The sequence below is a fragment of the Neomonachus schauinslandi genome, chromosome 9 (genome assembly GCF_002201575.2).
Source record: "Neomonachus schauinslandi chromosome 9, ASM220157v2, whole genome shotgun sequence".
Lineage (NCBI taxonomy): Eukaryota > Metazoa > Chordata > Mammalia > Carnivora > Phocidae > Neomonachus > Neomonachus schauinslandi.
The window spans coordinates 79,166,936-79,192,352 of NC_058411.1; the positions used below are offsets into that span (position 1 = coordinate 79,166,936).

The window sequence follows — 25,417 nt, forward strand, 5'->3', positions numbered from 1 at the left end:
TCCACATGAAGAGAAGCTGCTGAAGCAGGGGTAAAACACAACTTTTGGAAGGGACAGCTATTAAGATTCTGATTTGGCAGCAAAGCAGAGGATGGTTGTACAAAAAACATTTGAGATCTAGAGAGCTGGTATAGAGACAAAGGAGGGGGACAAGGCAGGTGATTAGAACCAAGGAAACCCAACCAATGGTAACAGGGGCATATTCCAGTAAGCAGGAAGACCATAAAGACATGGGGATTTGGGCAGGCAGAACCTTGGAAAATTGTGGAAGCACTGATGGGCCCAGCTTTGAGGAAGAATTTAGGGTCAGAGATCCATGTATCAGGTTCTAGCAAAAATAGTCTAATTGCAGGATAAATCAGTACCATGTTCCCAGGGAGGCTCGTGACAGAATTCCAGACCCTGAAACTGAGGAATAAAATAGGACACTGGTCATGGGAATGATTACTAGCTCAGGTACGAGGCTGAGAGTACAGAGTCAGAGAAAACAGGCACGGGGGCTGGCTAGATTCTACATGAGTTAGATTCCTACAATCAGTGAGGGGAGTTTTCCTGCAGCCTGGCACACAACTGAATCTTGGAGCTGTCAGGCTGTGGAGGAAAAAGTCAAACAGGTTACACATAGCTATCTACTCGAATATCCCATTTTGAAAAGGAAGGGGAAAAAAATTAAAAACCTTGCTTTTGAGATAATATTTGAAGATTTTACTCTAAATCATGTAAGTGTGGAAACTGCAAGGTATCAGGAATCAAAGCAGGGCATAGAAGAAAATAATCACTTCCCAGAACTTTCTAAATTAACTTTTCATCAGAGGGAAATGAATCATTTAACTCAAAAAAATGGAATGATCTATTATTGTTTTCCTATTTAAATGCTATCATAACACTTTCTGTAAGGACCAAAGTTGATATATTAATTGGTACTGAAATATTTTAACAGTAAAATCAGGAAAGCGTAAGACAAAAGATGAATTTGAAACAGACCCTGAGATAAGGACTTGAATAGAGTTTATTTGGAGAACTTCTTAGATGATTCTTAAACTCCTCACCAACTTTTAGAATTAGTGTAGAGCTAAGATTGGAGAAAAGATTTCTTCAGAGGGCTGTGCTGTGCCTATACCCACAATGGCGTATAGACCCTCCCTATCCTAGTGAGATGTGAATTCAAAGGGAAGGATGGGAGGGCTGCTTCTCCCTTTGCCTCAAGATAAGTGAGGTAGGCTGAATGATGACCCCTCCCCCAAACATGTCCATGTCCCCATCCTCTGTGGGTATGTTACTTCACGTGACAACTGGTCTTTGCAGATGTGTTTAAGGATCTTTTTTTTTAATAAGCTTTTATTTATTTATTTGACAGAGAGAGAGAGACAGCAAGAGAGGGAACACAAGCAGAGGGAGTGGGAGAAGGAGAAGCAGGCTTCCCGCCAAGCAGGGAGCCCGATGTGGGGCTCGATCCCAGGACCCTGGGATCATGACCTGAGCCGAAGGCAGACGTTCAACGACTGAGCCACCCAGGCGCCCCGTGTTTAAGGATCTTGAAATGGGGATATTATCCTGAGTTATTTGGGATGGACCAGAGGTTATCATCAGGGACCTTGTAAGAGGGAGGCAGGAAGGTCAGAGTGAGAGCAGACAATGTGACCACAGAAGCAAAGGTCAGAGAATCAGAGAGATTTCAAGATTCTACACCTCTGGCTTTTAGAAAGAAAGAAGGGGCCATGAGCCTAGGAATGCAGGTAGCCTTTGGAAGCAGGAAAAGGCAAGAAAAGAGATTCTTTCCTAGAGCCTCCAGAGGAAAGTAGCCTTGCCAACACCTTGATTTTACCCATTGAGCACCATGTCAGACTTCTGACCTCCAGGACTACACAATGCATTTGTATTGTGTTAAGCCACGATGTTTGTGGGGATTTATTTTAGCGACAATAGGAAATTAATACAAGAAAGGGGTTTTTGGAAGCCCATTAGGAGATCTTCCTACATGTCCTCAAATGCACAGGGAATACTGGAGAACACTGTCAGACTGTCATCTAGAAAATCTAAGGGCATGATACAGGTTAGTTAACTGCTTTGACAGCAGAGTAAACAAGTGGGAGCTGGCCTGTGTTCCAGAACCTGTTTAGACAAAGAATACGTGCATGTGTCTGCCTGCACAGGATTGCCTCAGGTCTCATTCGTGAGAGCCACATGCAAGGCCAGCTTCGTGGACGTGTTCTGCTGTCACTGGCTTAAAATTCTTAATTTTTGAGAGAGCACCCTGCATTCTCAGAGTTCTACAAAGAGTGAACTCAGTTCACTATGTTCTACAAATTATATAGCCAGTCTTGGCCACCCAGGAGGGCAAGTGACCAGCAAAGAGAAGCTGGCAGGATGACAAAAGTCTTAGTGGCCGAGGGAGATGCAAATGAATGAATGGATTAGCCATGCATGCAATTGTCCCCGTCAGAGTTAGTTTCCAGTTATGTCATGAGAGTGGTTAGGCTACCTCCAACAACTAAAGAGCATCTACAAGAGAAAGTATCAGGTCTAAACTCCTATGGGTCCTATGGACCAGCACAACAAAATCAGTCAAGTAAGGACTTTAAAGTCCCCTTTCCTCTTTTACCTTGTCTGACTTATAGCCAGCCTGGAGGAAAGGAGAGGTAGATGTGCTCCCTATGGAAAGAGATAAGTCAACAAGCCCATTCCCAGTACAATCTTTCTACCCACAGTAGGCCTCAGCTGCCAGAGGACAGAATCCTCCACTCCACACCAAGGGCAGAGTTTTTATTATGACTTGGTACTGGATCCTTTGATTACTGAACTAGAACATCATTTTGTGACTGAAAGCAATCAGAAAATGTCATGGGATTGCCACATTTCCATTTACGGGAAGAATTAGCCCTAATGAAAACAATTTGAAAGAACAAGGAGAGGCCAAACCATCTATAGATTGCAGATATTCAAAGCAATGGCTACATAAGTTAAAGTGGAGGAGTTAGGGACAAAAACCCTCTTGTTACAGGTATGATAAGACATCGTTCACCAAGATTTAATATTGCCTTTATAAACCCAACAGAAAGTAATATAAAGGGAAAAGAACTCCAATATACAATTTCCAGTGGGGAAAAAATGCATGATAAAAACCTGAGCTTCCATTCCAAATGGAAACATAAAGTAAAATATCTCCCCTGAGATGTCTGATCATAATGCACAGTATGGACAGCACTGGGGGCTTCTTCCTCCCATCCATCCTTCACTGCTCCAGAATTATCTTTCTCAAGTACAGTGACCATGTCACTCTTCTACCTAAAAGTCTCTAATGCCCCTTGGGGTGCCTCAAGATGAAACCTGGCACCCTGAGCACAAGTATGCCCGGCTCCTCAGCTGACCTCACTGTCCGTCTCGCACCATGCCACATACGCTCTTAGAGCACTAATCCCCAATTCATCTTCCCCCAGAACAACTGTCTACTTAATATTTTTCTTTAAACCAAATACCGTTTTTACTCCAATAAATTTATTCTCATTCAAAGCAATGTTTCTTTTTTTTTTTTTAAAGATTTTATTTATTTATTTGACAGAGAGATAGAGAGAGAGAACAAGTAGGCAGAGAGGCAGGCAGAGGGAGAGGGAGAAGCAGACTCCCAGCTGAGCAGGGAGCCCGATGCGGGACTCGATCCCAGGACCCTGGGATCATGACCTGAGCCGAAGGCAGCCGCTTAACCGACTGAGCCACCCAGGCGCCCCCAAAGCAATGTTTCTAAATCAAGTTTTAATGTACTACTTGTAGCTTTACTAAATATTTAACTATCACTATTTAAAATTAACTTTTAAAATAAAAAATGTTCCCATGTCCCACCCACTTAAACTATCAGTTACAAAACTAATTGTTCATGTACCACACATTGGGATGTGCTACTTTAGACAAAAAATACAGTGAGGGGCGCCTGGGTGGCTCAGTTGGTTAAGCGACTGCCTTCGGCTCAGGTCGTGATCCTGGAGTCCCTGGATCGAGTCCCGCATCAGGCTCCCTGCTCAGCGGGGAGTCTGCTTCTCCCTCTGACCCTCCCCCGTCTCATGTGCTCTCTCTCATTCTCTCTCAAATAAATAAATAAAATCTTTAAAAAAAAAATACAGTGCATTTTCACCACTCACTGTGCCTTTGAACCTGTTGTTCACTCCTCTTAGAGGATCTTTTCCTATTCTCTATAAAGTTACTCCCTTCCTTTCAGACTCAATCCAAAAGGCACCTCCCCTTTGAAGCTTCCCTCACTCATAAAGTGAGATGCTCCCCACTTGAATCCCAACGCAATTTTTAGCTGCCTCCACCATAACATTTATCACATTGTAGTGCCTCATGAAACTGAGTACTCAAGTCATCTTTGAGACATCCTGTTATCTACCTAGGTACTCAGAAAAATATCTGCTAAATAAATGAAGAATGATGAATTATATAGCCAAAGCTAAGCTAAACATACGTCACTCATAGTATAAATATTCCAGCATAATATTACTTCTGTTAAGTTAAAGACATCCTAACTCCTCAATGTATGAAAGACTTCTTTGTAATGATCAAAGGGGACCAACTGGCAAGTTTAAAGGTGTTCCCAGTACCCAGCAGAAAGAACACAGAAGAACTGAGAAGGAAGTATAAAATTACACTAGATTTCAGTGTAACATTTTCACAAAATGTTAGCTTGCAGAGGCCCTAGTTATCCCTTTTAGGAACCCTCCATTTAATGATCACTTCCTAACTGCAAACTTTTTAAATTAAAGCTACAGAAGCAAATTTAAAATAAAGCAGAGTTATCAAAGCAGAGATTAAGCATGGTTACTTCTGAAATGACCTCATTGAAAACAAAAATTATGCCACTAACAGGTGAGACACCCTGAATACCTGCTGGTCCCTAATACCAGCCCTGTGTTACAATCGAGGAAATGTCCTCTTCCTATTATACATTCCTAGGCTTACAGAAGAATGAACCAGAAAATATTGAGAGATGTGGTCTCTGTTCAGGACTCATAGCCTCCAGAATTGTGAGAAAATAAATTTCAGTTGTTTAAGCCACCCAGTCTGTGGTAGTACTTTATGGCAGCTCTAAAAAGTTAATATAGGTACTATCCCGGCCTTCAAGAGAAGATAGGTATACAAAAGATAAATAGTATGATGAGAAGGGTATGATGAAGCAGATTATGAATACTATCAACTGAGCAGAATTTTATGAAGCGATTAAAATTATAATTATAGGGGCGCCTGGGTGGCTCAGTTGGTTAAACGACTGCCTTCAGCTCAGGTCATGATCCTGGAGTCCCAGGATCTAGTCCTACATGGGGCTCCCTGCTCAGCAGGGAGTCTGCTTTTCCCTCTCACCCTCCCCCTCTCATGCTCTCTCTCTCTCTCTCATTCTCTTCCTCAAATAAATAAAATCTTTAAAAAAATAAAAAAAATAAAATTATAATTATACAAAGTATGCAGCAACCTGGGACAAGTTCATAAAAAATATTAAGTGAAAAGGCAAAATACCACAGTATATCTATTCTATGATAACTCTAAAAGATGGTTAACAGGCAAAAAAAGAAAGAAAACTTGGAAAAAATACAGGGTTTTTGCTGAAGTGAGATCTTTTTTATAAAGATTTTATTTATTTATTTGACAGAGAGACACAGCGAGAGAGGGAACACAAGCAGGGGGAGTGGGAAAGGGAGAAGCAGGCTTCCCAGGGAGCAGGGACCCTGACACGGGGCTCGATCCCAAGACCCTGGGATCATGACCTGAGCCGAAGGCAGACACTTAATGACTGAGCCACTCAGGCGCCCCTGAAGTGAGATCTTTGATGAACTTTCATTTTTAGTTCCTTACTGCTGTTGTAATAGCAATGACGCAATAAATTTAGAAAGATTCAGTTTTAAAAGAAAATACATAACTTTTTGTCAATTTAAACTACCATAGTTTACTGGATATTAAATAATGACAACATTAATTACTGATATATTCTCTTTTTTTTTTTTTGTTTCACATTTCAGTTTAGTTCAAGTTTCTGCTTTTGAGAAAGCTATTCTGAGAAGACTTCTGAAAGGAAATTCAAAGATTTTATGAGCCTAAACACTGTACAGAAACAGTCACTAAAAATAAGTAAGGACATCAGGAAAATAGTGTACTTGATTCTGTATTTGAAAACAGATCTAAAATGAGGTTCTACAGCCTTGCGTGGCTATGAACCTCAAAACCAGGCTCATTTGTAAAAATATCTGAGTTGATTTTGCCAAAGTAAAGTGAGGACAAGTGAAGTGAGCAGAAGAAATAGGTGTCCATCCCCATGAGGCAGCAGAAAGGATCAGGGCCCAGGCAGCCTATCAGGGACCCATGTACCTGACCAGGGCCCTTGTGCAGAAGGGGGAAGCCCCAGCAAAAAGAGCCCAAATGTCCAGCCTGTGAAAAGAGGCTGTTTGCACAGCAGACTTCCACATAAAGGCCACTGCATCCCTGGCAGCAATGCAGCAAAATCTGCATCTCTCCATGACTTTTGCGCAGGGCAGGGTACGGCATGGAAAAGTTAACAAGGTGGAAACAGCTGCCCCAAAGCTGTACTGGGTGTTAATCAAAAGCCACCTCCCAAATAGCAGGAAGGCTTATATCAAGGATCTTAATTTGCCCCCAAGGCCCTGTTTTTACCTTGATTTAGCAGTTCTCACTAATGGCAATCTGTTGTCTTCATCCCATACAAGGCCCCAGGCTTGGGGTTCTGTTGCTCCTATGGGCTTGCCTTTGGTAGTCCCTCAAGGAGAAAAGCTCCCCAGGAAGGAGATAGATAGAGCTTTATTTTTATCCCAGTTAAAGTCTCTATCCAATACATTAATTGCTACGATAACCTTGGTCCAGGGCATTTCCTGGAGAAGCTATAACCAGCTGGGGTTAATGAACTCTCCCTACCATTAATTCCTAGAGAGGCCATTGGCCTGAATTGTTACTTAATTACTCTTCTGTGTACAGCTTCATAAAGCAATGAAATGCCTTCTTTCAGGAAGAAGGGAGATGGTAATGGGGGTCATCAGAGGCCATTAATTTTACAAATAGTTTGTTAGAAACTACAGTATGTTAAGAAGTCACTCTGGCCCACAAATCAACTCAATGCAGTCCTTATTAAGTAAAGATCTGAAACTTCCAGGTTTCCGTAATTTGCACGTGCAAAAAGTTACAAATTGTGCAGAATCTGGCCAAAATGTACATACCAGATAAGATAAACTTACTCATTTATTTTGTTGCTTGTGTTACCCCTTCCCATCCCTCCGACATGTAACCTATTACACCCTAGAATGTAAACTCCATAAAGGCAGGGGCTTTGGGCTATTTTATTCACTATGTGTCCCTAGTACTTAGAACAGAGCCTGGCAAAAATAGGTGCTCCTACAAAGTTTCACTGTTTGTTGAATGAATGAGTAGTTAGTTGGCTACTTTATGGGATTGGGCTGCTGGTGTTAGGACCCAGAGCTCCCACGTAAGTCATACTTGGGCAGGGAAAGTGCTCAATCTGCCAGAGAAATAAAGACAGAGGCTATCCCTTCAAACTGCCTAGAAATCAGAACCATTGAAACTACCACCACCAAAGGGAAGAGTTGGCCATGAAACATGTATCCATCTAGGCTCTGAACTTGGCACAAATGATGAGAAACCATTGCCACCCACCCTACTGTGACATACTGCCCCACCCAACCTATGTCAATAGCCAACTCATGACCCGATGGAAGGTTCTGAGATTCTATTGGATGGTTCCAGTGGGGAAAGATTAAACTCTTCAGAAGCTAACAGACTAGGGCAGAATCAAGAAGACATCAGAAGGGAAGTAGAGTTTATTGGAGAAAAGGAGGCAACTAAGTATCAGAATAAGCCAAATTATTTACTCCTGCTTATTTTTTCTGAGTCCTATTTAATACTAGAGATCTTAATATCTGGAGATCCTTGCAGAAGCCAGGCGAGAAAGCAGAGAGATTATTTTTCAGGGCAGTTATGCACATGTATCCATGCCCATGGGGTCTTAAGAGAAGCAGCTGGGCACAGAGGGAAAAAAAAAAGAGATTTAAGAACAACTGATAACCTCTGTTGATTCCTATTGCCATGTAAACATTTTCAAAGGATTTTGTGTTGGTGAATCATCTCAGTATATGGCTAGCTGGATATATATTGAATTTTCCAGCACTAACACTCTATCTTCACTGTATCCTTACTGAGGCATAATCATATCATGGGCAAAAGAATCAGAAGGCTAAGTTTTATTATGTCCAAAATGTAGAAGTGAGAGGAAGGAAACCAGTTAACTTAACTTTATTCCTATCTTCTGGGACTCTCAGGTAGTTACTGTGTTTTATAAATGGACCTATTTCCCCAATTCATTAGATACATCTCTGCTGGTATTTTAGGGAATCTACAATGGAAGAACACAAGAACAATCAGCTAGATTATGAGTAAGTAGTCATGATTATGCAAAGCCACATCCAAGGACCAAGGTATGAAGCATGTCTGTTGTTGATTCCTTTCTTCATCTTCTAGTCTCCCTCTTTCCTTCAGCTCCTATCCATCCATCCTTCACTGCACTCCGCCCCAAGGGCCCCATGCCCTCCGAAGTGATAGCCATTGCAAATCCCCCATCCAAGCCAGCCCTTCCAAGGTAGGACTTTTCTCTTCCAAAATCATCCCTCATGCCTACTCAAAATTCCCTCTGCCTCACTATCTTATTTCCAGTTAATCATTTTAGAAAGAAACCAATTAATTAAATGGCACACAAGAAAATGAAAAATTTATTGAGAGGTTCTCATGTGCCAGATAACTTTCTAGACTACACTAGCATTAAGTTACCATTATTTCATTCAAATTTACTTCAAAAAAATGTCTGCACTCTTGAAAGTGAATGCCTGGATTACTTCTGTGTGTGCTCAATGGAGTGACTCCCATAGTAGATTCTCAAGCTTTCTAGCAGGCAGTGAAGTTTTCAGATGTGGGAGGTGGGAAAAGACTGAAGCCCTAACTGGTGGTGGAAACTTCTTGTGGCTCTGCATAAAGCAGGGTCCAACCATAAATCATGTACCAGCTAACTGAATAAAAGTACGTGATAAAAGTGTATCGCATGAGCAGGTTTTGTGAACAATTTGAGAAACCATTCTCTCCAATGTAAAAGGCTATTTAAGGAAGCAAAACTTCTCCTGGAACCAAAGTGGAGGTGCACTATTATGCTGAGCACTTTGGACGAGAAAGGCTGGGTAAAACCTCCCTTGCTGAATGAGTTAAGAATTACTGAAACAGGGTGCCTGCGTGGCTCAGATGGTTAAGCATCTGCCTTCAGCTCAGGTCATGATCCCAGGGTCCTGGGATCGAGTCCTGCATCAGGCTCCCTGCTCAGCGGGGAGCCTGCTTCTCCCTCTCCCTCTCTCTCTCTCCCTCTCTCTCATGAATAAATAAAATCTTTAAAAAAAAGAATTACTGAAACAAATTGTAGAACATAATTAAGAAATGCAATTTCATAAAAAGGAAAAAGGAAAAGTACACTCCCAGAAATAGCCAGGCTAATGAGTTACATGTCTTCTAGATATCCTCTTTGGTACAAAGGTTATTGATCTTAAGATAACTGGCCCTTGTTCATTTTGGGGGCTGAGTTTATAGGTCAGAGAAAGTGGAAATCTTAAGATTGGTCCAGTCAAAGAGGAACATTAACAGTTTGAACATGGACCTTGAAAGGGATATGCAGAGAATAGATGAAGCAAATCAGGAACTTCTTCTCAAAATCCACAAGAAAGAAAACGAGATTCAGAGGTGAGTGTTGGGGCTTCATGAGGGATGTTCATAATCCAAAGAACCGGGTGGAGGAAAAGAAACAAAACTGAATTTTCCAGCTTACTCTGGCAACCTGTATCTTATATAACAAAAAAAATTCTTCTTCATTCTTTGGTGTTTGTCTGTGGCTCAAACCCTGAAATATAGCAAGTTTCAAAAAGAATCCTAAGAGAATGAGTGATACTTACCTGACCTGAAAGAACACTGGGGTGTCTGACATGGGAATCATGTGAATCTTCCTTGTCTTATCTTTAAAGTGATTATTATCCTAAGGATCCAGGAAAGAAAGGATTTCCAACTTGAGATTTGTATTTACATCAAAATACCCTTAAAACTGACATGTGTTTTATCAGTTTGAAGGCTGTCATTCCTCATAGTGTGTGCTTATGTTATCCAGGCTGGAAAATGAGATCACTCAGACCGGAGACTTGGCTGAAGATGAGGAGTGGGAGAAGGAGAACTGCACCACAGTGGAGAGGGAAAAAGCCTTGCAGGAGCTGGAAGAAGAAACAGCTAGACTCGTAAGCAAAAAGCAGGGAAGAGTCATTTGATAGGTTTTATTCCTCAGCACTGTCAGATAAAATAGTGTCTCCTTTTTACATACAAAGAATAGCCAACTCCAAAGTCATGGCAGAATGTGTTCTTGCATGGGAAGGGGATGTGTGGAGGGTAGGGTTTCTCTGGTAATATTTAATATTACCAGGAAGCCCTGCATGTGGTGATCCCTGGTAAGTTGGTGTGTCCATACTGAGAACAAACCACAGGTCCTTTACCTGACAATATGCAGGAAGGTACAGTTACTGCAGGAAAATATCGCTGGGGTGAAATGGAGAACAATCAACTGAATAAAATCAGATGATGGTATGCAGATGCACACTTACACTCTGCTTCTTTCTCTCAACAGGATAGGAAGAATGAAACTCTGGTCCACAGTATAGCAGAACTTCAAAGAAAGGTGGAGTGGGGCTCTTGTGTTCCTGGGTGTCCCCAAGCAGCCCCAGTCATCAAAGAGGCAAGGGAGGGAAAATGAGGCCTGTGCTGGGGATGGGTACTACTCCTGCTCCACTCTCCTGAGGCTGAACCTCATGACCTAAATGCCATGGATTTTGCCTGCAAGTGTCAGGTGAAAAGAGTGCATAGGGTATTCCAGGTATTCAGTGATCCCATGGGTTCTTCATTCTATCACAAAGAAATGGATTCCAACAGACACTCTGTTGAAGGAATTGACTGGGACCCTTGTGGTGAGAGGTTAATTTTACTTGCACTAGAGACTTTTAAAAATACTTAATGCCAAAAAGCTCCCTCTTCTTTGTCCAGGTATTCTCTCTACCTCAACTCCTGGTCAAAACACAGTGGACTTCTTTATGATTACTCTACTTTCTTACCCATGCCTGCAGCCCTGAGTAATCCAGCATGGATTAGGGGGTTCAGGGAAGTATTCCTGCTTTGAGCAAACTCTAGTTTTGGTGGTCAAAACTAATGAGAAGATGGAGGTAGAATAAAGATGTTCCCAAAGACACCAAGTATCCACCAAGGGACCATCTCCTGGCAGCTTTAATCAAGGCCAAGTTCCTGGCTCCACACACCAGAGAATGTCTTTGTCTTCCATATTTTTTAATTTGATTTTTTTTTTATTTGAAATGTATTTTTTCTATTTGAACCCATAGCTTACAAGAAAATCACATAAGGCAACCAAGTGTGAACAAGACAATACAAAGGGATCCCCAGAAGAGTCAAAGGTAAACAAAAAAGCAATCTCGAATGGGTTTGGGCTGCATGACCAGGAAACAAGCCTTCAAGTGGAAACACTGTCAAAGTTGGGACAAATTCTTTGTAGTTTCAGCCATGCCAGGCTTAAGCCTCAGCCGCTAAGTGCTTAATTCTCTTCTGCCCTTAGTAAGGAATTTCACTCTGAAGCCATATATTTTGTTCTCTCTCCATCAAAAAGAGCAGAACACAAATGCACAAATGCATATTAACATTAGAGGCAGTTGAAGTCCCTCATTTAAATCCTGGCCCCAGAGGTACTTAGAATGATATATGAAGGTGGGCAATTTAATCAGTCCCTCCCAGCCTCGGTTTGAAAATTGAATGAAATTGTGTATATAAAATACAATTTTGGGGGAGTTCTAAAACAATTTTAAGGTGATTATTTAAGTGTCTGGCTGAAGCACATATATGAATTCACAGAGGCAGAGTTTAGATTTGTAAATCTACTGTGTGCTAGGTAATTTACACACCCTGTCATTGACTCCAATCCAGAAAAGGATTCATTCAATTGGTCCTTCAAGTATATAGTGACCTCTCCTAAGTGTATCATATAGTGCTTAGCATTTCCCTAATTGTGTTCCAGAGCTAAGAACCTGAGCACAACCACAACCCATCTGATCAAAGATATAAGATTTAGACTTTTTTATTCAGAGAGCAGATAAAGTTCTTACTTGATCATTTCTGTAGGATTATCTCTTTGTCCTTGCCTTACCTAATTTCTCTTTTGCTTCTTTTTTTAAAAATGATGATGATGATTATTTAGTAATCTCTATATCAAACGTGGGATTCAAACTCATGACCCTGAGATCAAGAGTTGCATGCTCTTTTGACTGAGTCAGCCAGGTGCCCCTTTGCTTCTTTTTTCTTAAATTGATAGTTATTTTTATATATTTCATATAAGAACAACTAAAGAGAGACTTTTTCAGTCTCTATAAAGATAAAAATTATGTTTCACTACTTAACAGTATAATATATAATGGGCTTTTAAACAGATTGTCCCTATTTCTCAATCTCTCTTGCTTCTTAAACCCACATTTAAGCCAATACTTAAGCCCACACTGTGTGCATGAAGCCTCTGAAGATATGGACACACTAAAAATAGAAAATGAAAGAAGAGAGCATTACTGCCCTATGTTTTGTTGGCCAAATTAGTGTTGATAGCCATAAAAAAAGAGGAAGTCCAAAGCCATCAAGTAAGCTTGCTTGGGCATGCCCATCCAGGAAGCTTATTTGGAAAGAAAGAAATCTGGAAGCCTGTTTGTATCTCAGGAATAAATTCGAACTAGACTAGAAAGGAATGTGAAGCTCCTTGACTATCCTTGCCATAAAACTGCAGCAATCAGATTGATTTTCTTCCTTCCTCTGCCCAAAACAAGTTTTGCTAACAGAAAGCCTGCCAGAAACTAGTGCTGACACTTTAAGTCTGGCTATGCTGGCCACGTCAGGTGAGCTAATTCCGACAGACTCTAGATAGAGAGTTCCCAGTATAACATTGGCCATTATTTTCCTGGCAGCACTCAGCCCAGCCCTAAAGAGTTCCAGAGTATTATCAACCCTTTGAATTACTCCCTTCTGCCCACCTATTTTGTAGAATTCTCAGGTGGTATCTCTAATTCTATGAAATATACATAATCTGTTGCTTCTGTTCCTCTTGCATGCTGGTGATCAGTTCAGTAGTTTAATAGGATGCCTGCCTCAACTCCTTGTGACTCAGACCACTGTCTTTAAAATACAGTCCTTAGGGGTGCCTGGTGGTTCAGTCAGGTAAGCATCTGACCCTTGGTTTCAGCTCAGGTCATGATCTCAGGGTCCTAGGATCAAGCCCCATGTCAGACACCAGGCTGAGCGTGTAATCTGCTTGAAGATTCTCTCTCTCTCTCTCTCTCTCTCTCTGCCCCTCTCCCTATGTTCACTCTCTCTCTCTCTCTAAAATAAATAAATCTTTAAAATACAGCCCTTAGCAAGTGAAATAAGTCAAAGAAAAATAAATACCGTATGATTTCACTCATATATGGAATTTAAGAAACAAAACAGAGGAACATATGGGAGGGGGGAAAAAAGAGAGAGAGAAAAAAGCCATAAGAGACTCTTAACAATAGAGAACAAGGGGCGCCTGGGTGGCTCAGTTGGTTAAGTGACTGCCTTCGGCTCAGGTCATGATTCCAGGGTCCTGGGATTGAGGCCCACATCCAGCTCCCTGCTCAGTGGGAAGCCTGCTTCTCCCTCTCCCACTCCCCCCCTGCTTGTGTTCCCTCTCTCACTGTCTCTCTCCCTCTGTCAATTAAATAAATAAATAAAATCTTAAAAAAAAAAAAACAGAGAACAAATTGAGGGCTGATGAAGGGAAGTAGGTGGGGAATGGGCTAGATGGGGGATGGGCATTAAGGAAGACACTTGTTATGATGGGCACTGGATGTTGTATGTAAGTGATGAATCACTAAATTCTACTCCTGAAACCAATATTGCACTGTATGTTAACTAACCAGAATTTAAATAAAAAATTGAAAAAATAAAATAAAAATTTTCCATTTAAAATAAATAAAATATAGCCCTTAGGACATTCGGCTCTTTGGCCCTAGATGTAATCCCCTGGAGGGGAAAGGAACTGTTAGAAGAGTCCAAACGTGAAATAATGGTAGCTAGATGAGAGTGGGAATAATAGAACTGAAAAGGGAAGGGAGGAAAGACTGCAGTATGTCCCCTCTGCCCATAGGATATATCTTAAATGCATCTACTCCTCTCTATCTACTAGTACTATAACTACCACCCTTTTGCAAGCCACCCTAAATCCTCACCTGGAGGCTAAAGTAGACTCCTAACTAGTCCTCTTGCTTTTACACTTACCCCTAAACAATATACCTTCCACACATAGGAAAAAACTCTTCTTTAGAAAGAACACAAACCAGATTGTGTCTTTACAACTTCAAGCTCTCACCTGGCTTCTCACTGCAATTAGAATAAAGAATCAAGAGGCACCTGGGTGCCTCAGTTGGTTAAGCGACTGCCTTCGGCTCAGGTCGTGATCCCGGGGTCCTGGGATCAAGCCCCACATCGGGCTCCTTGCTCCTCGGGGAGCTGCTTCTCCCTCTCCCTCTGCCTGCCGCTCCCCCTGCTTGTTCTCTCTCTCTCTCTCTCTCTGTCAAATAAATAAATAAAATCTTAAAATAAAAAAAAGAATAAAGAATCAAACTCTCCAGAAGCTATAAGGCCCTACATAATCTCATACGTGGCTACCTTTCCCCACCCCATCTCATTCTTACCAATCTCCCCTATGTTCCTGCCACATAACTTCTTTATACACACCAATTTGTGCTATTTCACAGTCTTGGTCCTTGCTGGAAACTCTGCATGGGAAATATTTCTTCCAGATCTCCATTTGGCTAATATTTATATTTAAATTCAACTCAAGAGTCATCTCACCTCAAGTTTGACTCCCCTCCATTAAAAAGACATCTGAAATTGGTCCTGAGGTACTTGAACCACCTGTAAGATAACCTTTAAGACCCCATTTCAGAATGGAATCCTGCTTTTGCCTGGCTGAGTTACCAGTCTCCTTCACTTTCTGTAGGCCAAGTTACAACAGCTGGAAGCTTCCTGTGCAGACCAAGAGAAAGAGCTAGCCAAGGTAATGACAATAACTTCAATGTTACTTCTCCCAAAGGAAGGAAATCTTGATCCTTGGTCACACAAATTGAAGGAATGTATTAGATTGTGTGAATACAGCCCCCCAGATCACCTTCTCTTTAACATTTTTTATAGGATACCTTCCATCTATATCTTCAATAAATTAGTATCTATTTTTCTCCCAACTGTCCCCAAATAATTCTCATTGGGACTATAAAATACAGCTTTTTTATCCTTAAAAAAAGATATGAGTTTATATGTACAGCAAATACATATTTAGAACAATTAGAAAAGCACATTTAGGGCCTGGGGCCTAAAAGGAAGCAAGTACACTGCTGTTCTTATAGCAATTTACTGAGCAAAATTTAAGACTGAATTTTGGCTTCCCAGGTAATGGAAGATTATGCATTTGTGGCCCAGCTCTGTGAAGATCAGGCCCTCTGCATAAAGGTACAGTTTCTCAGTAAAGGGATAGCAATGGGTTTGTTAAGGTACAGGATGAAATGAAACCAGGCTTTTCAAAGAACAACAATTTTAATTCTTCAAGGTGGCATTACAAAGGCCTTTAGGGAGGACGACACTCTACCACCAGAATCATTCTATTAGTGCCCTAGTCTCCCAAGCTCTGTGCTCTTAAATTAATAATGAGCACTTTTTCCTATTTATAATCCCAATAACTGCAGGCACCTGCCCGGTGGTGACGTGCAGTGAGAGATCTGGAGTAGTGGAAGGCTGGGGGACTGGGAAAGGAGACAAAATGGCAGTGGGAATACCAACCATTCACATGGCAATGTAGTGTAATACATGCTTATTATGATTAGAAAGAGCATAAAGCTTCTGGCTAGTAACTGTGGTTTCTTTTATTTCTCTATGAAGAAGTACCAGGAAACTCTGAGGAAAATAGAAGAAGAACTAGAGACTCGGTTCCTTGAGAGAGAAGTGTGAGCTTTGGCAAACAAAGGAACATCCTGGTTTTAGTGGTAACTCCATCTCAGCCTGGGTCAGAGCAAACTTTTCTCTGACCAATTCCTATTTGGAATTGAGTGAGCCCCAACACCATATAACCTTCCCCTCTTTTAGTGAGCTATTAGATCCCTACTAAGCCACACCCATTTTAAAATGCAAGTCCTCCCATCTTTCTTAAAAGACTGCAGACATACACCTTCCTTCATAATTTTTCACATTACCAGTTATTTGGGTTTATATTAAGGGAAGGAACATGTGCTTTAAAAAGGGTTTGGTGGTCTGGCACCTTGATAAAAAGAGCATTCCATTTAAATTTTACAAAAAAGAACTAAAATTAATATCATCCTCACTTCCCCAAAATATATAGAAACAACCATATGGAATAGACATGAAACTAATCTCTAGATACAAAGTAGGGCTATCATATTATGGAACCAAACCATACTATATGAAACTACGAACATTAAAAATTAGAAATAATAGAGAAAAGCCCACCTCCAAAAAATTAATCCCTGAATTTATCAAAAGAGTCTAAATAGTGAGAAACTAAAGCCAAAAAACCTCACTTTCATTTCCTGACCCTCTTTAGAAGTTAAAACTTTTTTTTTTTTTTTTGAGAATGAAAAGAAATGGATTTATTTGAAAGTGGAGCATATAGTGAATAGGCACTAAGAGTCTATCATACATTCAACTCTCTTCAATCTGCAATAGCCTATTCACTTTTTTTTTATTCTTATGTTAATCCCCATACATTACATCGTTAGTTTTAGATGTAGTGTTCCATGATTCATTGTTTGTGCATAACACCCAGTGCTCCATGCAGAATGTGCCCTCCTCAATACCCACCACCAGGCTAACCCATCCTCCCACCCCCCTCCCCTCTAGAACCCTCAGTTTGTTTTTCAGAGTCCATCGTCTCTCATGGTTCATCTACCCCTCCGATTTCCCCCACTTCATTCTTCCCCTCCTGCTACCTTCTTCTTCTTCTCTTTTTTTTTTCTTAACATATATTGCATTATTTGTTTCAGAGGTACAGATCTGAGATTCAACAGTCTTGCACAATTCACAGCGCTTACCAGAGCACATACCCTCCCCAGTGTCTATCACCCAGTCACCCCATCCCTCCCACCCCACCCCCCACTCCAGCAACCCTCAGTTTGTTTCCTGCGATTAAGAATTCCTCATATCAGTGAGATCATATGATACATGTCTTTCTCTGTTTGACTTATTTCGCTCAACATAATACCCTCCAGTTCCATCCATGTCATTGCAAATGGCAAGATCTCATTCCTTTTGATGGCTGCATAATATTCCATTGTATGTATATACCAAATCTTCTTTATCCATTCATCTATCGATGGACATCTTGGCTCCTTCCACAGTTTGGCTATTGTGGACATTGCTGCTATAAACATCAGGGTGCACGTACCCTTTCGGATCCCTACTTTTGTATCTTTGGGGTAAATACCCAGTAGTGCAATTGCTGGATCATATGGTAGCTCTATTTTCAACTTTTTGAGGAACCTCCATACTGTTTTCCAGAGTGGCTGCACCAGCTTGCATTCCCACCAACAGTGTAGGAGGGTTCCCCTTTCTCCGCATCCCCGCCAACATCTGTCATTTCCTGACTTGTTAATTTTAGCCATTCTGACTGGTGTGAGGTGGTATCTCATTGAGGTTTTGATTTGGAGTTCCCTGATGCCGAGCGATGTTGAGCACTTTTTCATGTGTCTGTTGGCCATTTGGATGTCTTCTTTGGAAAAATGTCTGTTCATGTCTTCTGCCCATTTCTTGATTGGATTAGTTGTTCTTCGGGTGTTGAGTTTGATAAGTTCTTTATAGATTTTGGATACTAACCCTTTATCTGATATGTCATTTGCAAATATCTTCTCTCATTCTGTCGGTTGTCTTTTGGTTTTGTTGACTGTTTCCTTTGCTTTGCAAAAGTTTTTATCTTGATGAAGTCCCAATAGTTCATTTTTGCCCTTGCTTCCCTTGCCTTTGGCGATGTTTCTAGGAAGAAGTTGCTTTGGCTGAGGTCAAAGAGGTTGCTGCCTGTGTTCTCCCCTAGGATTTTGATGGACTCCTGTCTCACATTGAGGTCTTTCAACCATTTGGAGTCTATTGGATAGCCACATGCAGAAGAATGAAACTGGACCATTTCCTTACACCACACACAAAAATAGAAGTTAAATCTTAAATCAGTTGGGAAGTATTTCCATTTATTAAATATTTTAGAATCTTAGGATCAAGAAAAAAAGACCTAAACTGCACATAGCCTCTAAGTAGACTCAGTCCACACTGTGGCCTGGAGGCCAGGATACCAGAACTTGGAGGTCCTTGCCCCATTAAAGAACACCTTCAAGTCTCCTGAGATCCATCCTGAACATTAAGTATGGCTTCCTTGCTAAGCCAAGATTTTAGAATGGGGCTGCCCAATGGAACTTTCTGTGCTGTCCAATATGTAGCCACTAGCCACCTATTGAGTCCTTAAAAGATGACTATTGTGACTGAGGAACTGATTTTTTTATTGTCATTAAATGTAAACAGTTACATATAGTCACTGGCTATAATAGTGGATAGTACAGCTTTAGAATATAAAACTGTTTTTAAATAACTGTGATGTAGTATAAATATTTGTATGTACTTTATTCAGTCCCTATCTTGGTTCTTTTTCCCCTAGATCAAAAGTCTTGAGCATGAATTCTGTAAGAAAAGAGTCTAACAGCCAAAATAACAAGGTAAGCATTTCACTCCACCTTCAGCCTCTCTCGGTGTCATTGCCTTCAAGGGAGTTTCCAAAACACTATCAGCCACCAAACACATACCAATCTTTCCATGTGCATTTTCCAAGAATAGTACCAGACATAATTCTAAAGCATTCCAACCCTAAACACATAAACAAAGAATATGCTATAGAACAATGGTTTTTCCTCTCTCAGCACCATGCAAATGATGTGTTCTCAAAGGAACTAGCTTAAGACCTCACAGAGTTCAGGATGGAAGCAAGAAAGAACATTAACTGAGGGTACGCTATATGGAGAGAAGGCCAATATAGGACACATATACCACTCCTCCCATCTCCCAGAATTACAATATTCTTTCCTGGTGATCCCAACATGGTCCCAAATCTCTCACTACACAGAGCACCAGGGCATCTATCACCATCTAATCAGGTTGGCCCATGAGTTAAAACATGAGAAGTCATTACTTCTTTACAATACAGCTTCAGTGTCTGTTCATATTTAACACCATGATGTCATTAGTATATATGTAGAAGTCTAAAGGACACAGAATTGGATGTAGAGCACCAGGCCTCTTGGCCTGCTTGGCGTCTTGTGGCAGCAAGTACATAGGGCAAAAAGATAAAACTTTTGTCAGACTAATTTTGTAATTTTTATTGGCTTTAGAGCCAAAATTGACATTCACCAGAAATTTTATCATTGAGATACATGGTCTTCATAATGTCAGAAAAAAATAAGTCATCTCTCCCTAAAAAGCAAATATCAACAATCAACCATTGTCCTTGGGGTATTCCAGATGTTTAGATATATATTAGGCCATGTTCACAGTGACTATGGTTCCCATTGGGAAGTCATGGGTCACTCTGGTCCCAACCTTGCATATTATACAAGTCATTCTGGTCCCAACCTTGCATATTATACAACAAACAAAAACAACAACAACAAAACTCTTGAAATTAATTGGACCCCACCTCTCTAGAACCAAGCTTGGCATGCTCCCTGATATATCCCACCGTCTATCCCCCAATGACTCATCAAAGTATTCCTTCTAGCAGACTTGTCTTCATCAAGATTACCAAAGTCCCATAATGGTTCGATGACCTATGATGTTTGAGCAATCTTTACAGAGTCTGCCTGAGCAACTGACCAGTTGACATGCTGCTTAAATTCACTCAAGTTATAGAACCAAATTTGTAACCCAGAAAGTTTTTTTCTAATTCTAATTCTGTGAGTGTCATTTTCACAATTTTAAAATGTGACTGTAATTCCTCTTCATTTTTTATCTCACAAGGAAGCTAAAAGGAAAATGAAATAACTGAGAAAATATTTTGGAAGAGATGCCACAGAAATCCAGGATATATCCTCATCTTTACATTTTTTATAGCTCTTAAAACTTTTCTTAGAATATATTTGTGTGCTGGGCGCCTGGGTGGCTCAGTTGGTTGAGCGACTGCCTTCGGCTCAGGTCATGATCCTGGAGTCCCTGGATCAAGTCCCGCATCGGGCTACCTGCTCAGCAGGGAGTCTGCTTCTCCCTCTCCCGCTCCCCCCTCTTGTGCTCTTTCTCTCTCTCACTCTCTCTCTCAAATAAATAAATAAAATCTTTAAAAAAATAAAAAAAAGGGCGCCTGGGTGGCTCAGTTGGTTAAGCAACTGCCTTCGGCTCAGGTCATGATCCTGGAGTCCCGGGATCGAGTCCCACATCAGGCTCCCTGCTCAGCAGGGAGTCTGCTTCTCCCTCTGACCCTCCTCCCTCTCATGCTCTCTGTCTCTCATTCTCTCTTGCAAATAAATAAAATCTTAAAATAAATAAATAAATAAATAAAAATTTTAAAAAAAGAATATATTTGTGTGCCTTTCATAACCTATAAAGTTCTTTAAGGGTTACTGGTTAAGTAGGAGGTAAGAGCATAGTTGAAAGAGCCCTGAATGCATATTTGAGGGACCCAGGTTCCAAGCCTGGCTCTGCCACTTATTAGCTGTATGACATACCTTACCATTTTATGGCTTCAATTATTCCTATCAACATATAAAAAAGTGATACAAAATTACACACACACATACAGACACATGCATGTATATATATGGTTGTCTTTAAAAATTCCATCTGTTTATGCATATAAGAAATTGTAAGATATTATCTAAATATAACATTAATGGCTCACTGAATATTATTTGACAGTGATGATAGCTTCCAAAAATTGCTTATTTATCCATGTCCTTTCTTCTCCCAGGATCATTCTCTCCAAAAGAAGGGAACATGGTTCTGCAAAAGGTAAGCAGACATCTTTGAGTAAACTTCCTGGAAAACTGGGAGTTCCACTTAGCCATCCTGGCAGATAACAAAGTCTGGACAAGGAGACCCCTGTATACATACACACACCCAGAGTGAAGTCAAAAAACTAGTGTCATCGATGACTATGTTTCTCAGTTCTAATGTATGACTTCCTTGTCCAAAGGCAATTCCTTTTTTTTAAGATTTTTATTTATTTATTTGACAGAGAGACACAGCGAGAGAGGGAACACAAGCAGGGGGAGTAGGAGAGGGAGAAGCAGGCTTCAGGCAGAGCAGGGAGCCCGATGTGGGGCTCGATCCCAGGACCCCGGCATCACGACCCAAGCCAAAGGCAGACGCGCAACGACTGAGCCACCCAGGTGCCCCCAAAGGCAATTCCTAATCTCAACTTTCCAATCTTAGAAGTGAATAGCCTAGTAGTAATCAGAAATAGGAATTTTATCACCTAAGAGAAATGTGGCAAACTGATACTTACTCCCTCTTCCCTTTAACAATTTGAATTAGCTTGATGGGTTCTTGTTCTCCAATAACATCAGTAGATTATGAATGGGAGGATCCTTTTGTGGTTCATAAAATGATGAATAGGGTTTTCACACTATTGTGTCAGATGTGCCTCCCTCAAATACTGTTACAATGTCAACATGTTACATTAGAAATAGTACAGAACTTGTAAATGCACATATTCCCCTGCCTAATAGCAAATAAGACAGAAAATGATTGTGAAAGAGATCATACTCAACAGTACCCAGCCCAAAATAATTGCTCAAAAATACTTGTTAAACTGAATAAGAGCTCAAGATTCAAACAACCAAGTGGATATTAGTCCTGAGGGAATCGCTGTGATAGCAAAATAAAATTGGGATTCAATGAAGCCCCTGCATTTCCAAGAAAAGGTCAGATTATGTTCAATATAATTTGTTTAAGAAGGCATAGAGAAACATATATTCAAAGTGGTATGAAATATGATTTAGAAAGAGTTCCATCAAAATGGTTAACATAAAATTATTGGTGCTTAAATGTCACCTCCAATTGTCTGGAAAACTTGCTTATGGGGGATACCCCTTCATACCAGATAAGTGAAGTGTTACATATTTGGATATCCCAAAATACAGTGTTCCCAGAACAGCTAGCAGAATTTCCCTAGAATTCCCAGGCTGCTTTAGCATATAATTTGACACCAGTGCCTCACATGGAACTGCCCATGTGGGTTCCGAGGATAAGAACTGTCTGCCTTGAAAGAGAGTTAGTATCCTGAAGAGAACCTGACAGCATCCTAAAAGTCTAGCTCATCATATCAAACTACAAAGATCTCTCCTCTTGCTCTGCTCCAATATCCTATGGGGCACTGGTATATTGGGCACTGACTCAAGAGATAAGAAAGCTGGATTATTCCTAAGATTTTCTCTGGGAATGTCATCCCAGAAATGTCATCCCAGAACTTTCTCATGAATACTGTATTTAGCTTTAAGGAGAATACTAGGAAGAGGTCTGTAAAGGGTTTCTGGTTCTAATTCTGACCAAGATGCTGTACTATAACAGATCCTGCCTCCTGTCACCAAGATCAATTCTAGAGAAAAACTTAAGGGAACTGGTGGGGAAGGGGCTGTTTTTCACTGGTAGGTGGAGGTAGGTAGTGAATGTTCTACAGCAGACGGCAGCCTAGCACAGCTGGATAAGGGTAATACAGGAAAGGAAAAAGTGGAGATTTGCTTGTGCAAATCACAGTAAAACCACAAGGCCAAAATAATTCATCAGTTAAAAAAGAAATCAGGACCACCATAGGGGAATTTATAGAAATTAGGAAACATTAAAAATAACAAGAATTAAAGAAGAGAAATACCATGATCATGGATAGAAAGCCATAATATCATAAATATATCAATTCTCTTCAAATGATTCACTTCAGTTCCAACCAAACTGCCCAAAAGGTTTTCATTACATTTAATACAATTATTCTAAAATATACTATATATAGAAGAATAGAGTCAAAAATAACCTGGACAATTTTAAAGAAGAGCAAGGAGTGGGGAATATGCCCTTCCAGATATCAGGACTTTCTATGAAGTTGCAGTAATTACAATAGTGTGATACTGTCACAGGAACAAGAAAATCAACCAATGAATTAGAAACAGTGCATATATAGAACTTCGATATGTGACATGTGACAGTGATTGTATATCAGAAAGAAAAGGAAAAACTGTTCAATAAAAATAGTAGGGGGTAAAAAAACAGTTATCCAGGTGAGAAAAAAAAATGAGATTGGATCACTACTATACAGCATATTTAAAAAGCGAGGCCAGATGTGTTAAGGACTAAATGTCCAAAAAAAAAAAAAAATCTTGAAAATTTGGCATCAGTTATCTACTGCCAAATAAAAAATGGTCCCAAAACTTAGTGGCTTCAAGCAACAAACATTTATCTCACAGTTTCTGTGGATTAGGAATCTGTGAGCCACTCAGCTGGGTAGTTCTAGTTCATGGTCTGTTATCAGGTTGCAATTAAGATGTTGGCCAAAGTTAGAGTCAGTGGAAGGCTTGGCTGGGCTGGAGGATCTATTTCCACGGTAGCTTACTCGTACATCTGGCAAATTTTGCAGTTTGTTGGCAGGAGGTTTCAGCTCCTCCTCACATGGAGCTCGCCACAGGGCTGCTTGTGTATCCTCACAGCATGACAGCTGGCTTCCTCCTGAGAGTAAGAGGCAAACTGCAATGCCTTTAGTATGTAATCCAGGAAGCCACACACTGTCACTTCCATGATTCTCTATTCTTTAGAACCAAGTCATTAAGTCCTGGCCACACTCTAAGGGAGAAGAGTCTCTTGAAGTGCGTGATACCAAAGAATGTGTGGACATATTTTAAACTACCATAAACTGTTAGTAGAAAACAGTAGCAACTTTTAGGCCTTGGTGTAGGGAACAGTTCTTTAAATAAGACACAAGAAGCATTGATTCTAATTAAAGACTGATAAACTAGACTATTAAAATTAATAACTTTTGTTTTTTAACACCTTAGAGTGAATGAAAGTTATAAAGTAGAGAGAAGATATTCATAGTACACACACTGGAAAAGGATTGATATCAAGAACATATAAAGAACTTCTACAAATCAATAAGACTACCCTAAACAACCTAATAGATAAATGGGCAAGAGAAAACACATAAAATCTGTGAACAGAACAGATGTTCAGCATCATTGTTCACCAGGGAAATGCAAATTAAAACCATTACTTTACACCCATTTGGCAAAATTTTTAAAATCTGATGCTATCAAGTGTTGGAAAAAATATGGACTCACAGAAACACATACCCTGCTGATGGTTAGAAATTGTTGTAAATGCTTCGGAAAACAAGTTGGAAACAAAAATAAAACAAAAGATAAAAGAACAAGATAATTTCAGATAGTGATAAATGCAAAAAGAAAATAAAACATGGTAATGAAAGAGAGAGTAACAGGCAAGCCAGCATATGGGAAGGAGCTGCCTTTACAAGGCATTGTCGGTAATAGAGACAACAATTAGTGGGAGACATTTAAATATCAAGAAGGAGCAAGACATGCATTTAGGTATGAGTTTTATTTTGTTCCTGGTTTTCTAACCTCTGGTTAACAGTTTCTTGACCTTTTCTTTTCAGGATTTTTCAATATGTCTTTTTCACCACCCTATTTTTCATCAGACTGCTGGGCTACTTGTTTTTCCATATAAGTTTTATAAATCCAGATCTCCTTATCAACATACTGCCCAAGATATTGAGCAGGGACATCCTGTGGAAGCTAAGATGCTTCCTCTTTCCATCTCTCACACTTGAGACAGAGGACATGTTACCCCACTGATCCCCAAGAAATATCCTTGAGCAAAAAAAGGCAAGTGGTGTCTGAGTCTGTAGACTAAGAAACGGCGGAATTTGCAGAGGGAAAAGGTTTTCTTCAGTTTTTTCCTCAAGGTCTGTCTACTTGATTACCTTCTCTTTCCATGTTGTCTTTCCAAGACTGACCTTGCCCAGGAAAAAGCTCTGTAAATAGATTTCTATGACTACAGGATAAGCTAAATAGTCCCAGACAGTAAACAAACTAGACCATTTTTAGAATAATGTCATAGACACTAAGCAAAGTTAGAGTTGACCAATTCTTCTAGAAAATCTTTAAAATCTGAAAGACTGGATCCCTGTCTACAATGCAGAAGATTGCTCACTACTTATATTAGAATTATTTAGTTACAAATG

At 40.3% G+C, this 25,417-nt stretch overlaps 1 protein-coding gene and 1 non-coding gene across 2 annotated transcripts; both read left to right on the top strand.

Moving 5' to 3' along the window:
- The first annotated feature begins 8,399 nt into the window (after nt 1–8,399).
- TMCO5A (transmembrane and coiled-coil domains 5A) lies at nt 8,400–25,028 on the top strand. The gene is made up of 10 exons (XM_021695728.1): nt 8,400–8,438; nt 9,631–9,780; nt 10,199–10,322; nt 10,706–10,756; nt 11,469–11,540; nt 15,140–15,196; nt 15,586–15,645; nt 16,072–16,136; nt 18,845–19,087; nt 24,830–25,028. Exons 1-10 carry the CDS (start codon nt 8,404–8,406, stop codon nt 25,026–25,028), a joined length of 1,056 nt encoding a protein of 351 aa, XP_021551403.1. The 5' UTR covers nt 8,400–8,403.
- LOC123325957 lies at nt 21,756–21,857 on the top strand. Its single transcript, XR_006540790.1, has one exon. It is a non-coding gene; the product is annotated as a small nucleolar RNA U13 (small nucleolar RNA).
- Nucleotides 25,029–25,417: the final 389 nt, after the last annotated feature.

Coding starts and splice junctions, on each gene's coding strand:
- TMCO5A (XM_021695728.1), top strand. CDS start 8,404: ATGGAAGAACACAAGAACAATCAGCTAGATTATGA. Junction 10,757..11,468: donor TAGCAGAACTTCAAAGAAAG/GTGGAGTGGGGC, acceptor TTGAACCCATAG/CTTACAAGAAAATCACATAA. Junction 15,646..16,071: donor ATCAGGCCCTCTGCATAAAG/GTACAGTTTCTC, acceptor TTCTCTATGAAG/AAGTACCAGGAAACTCTGAG.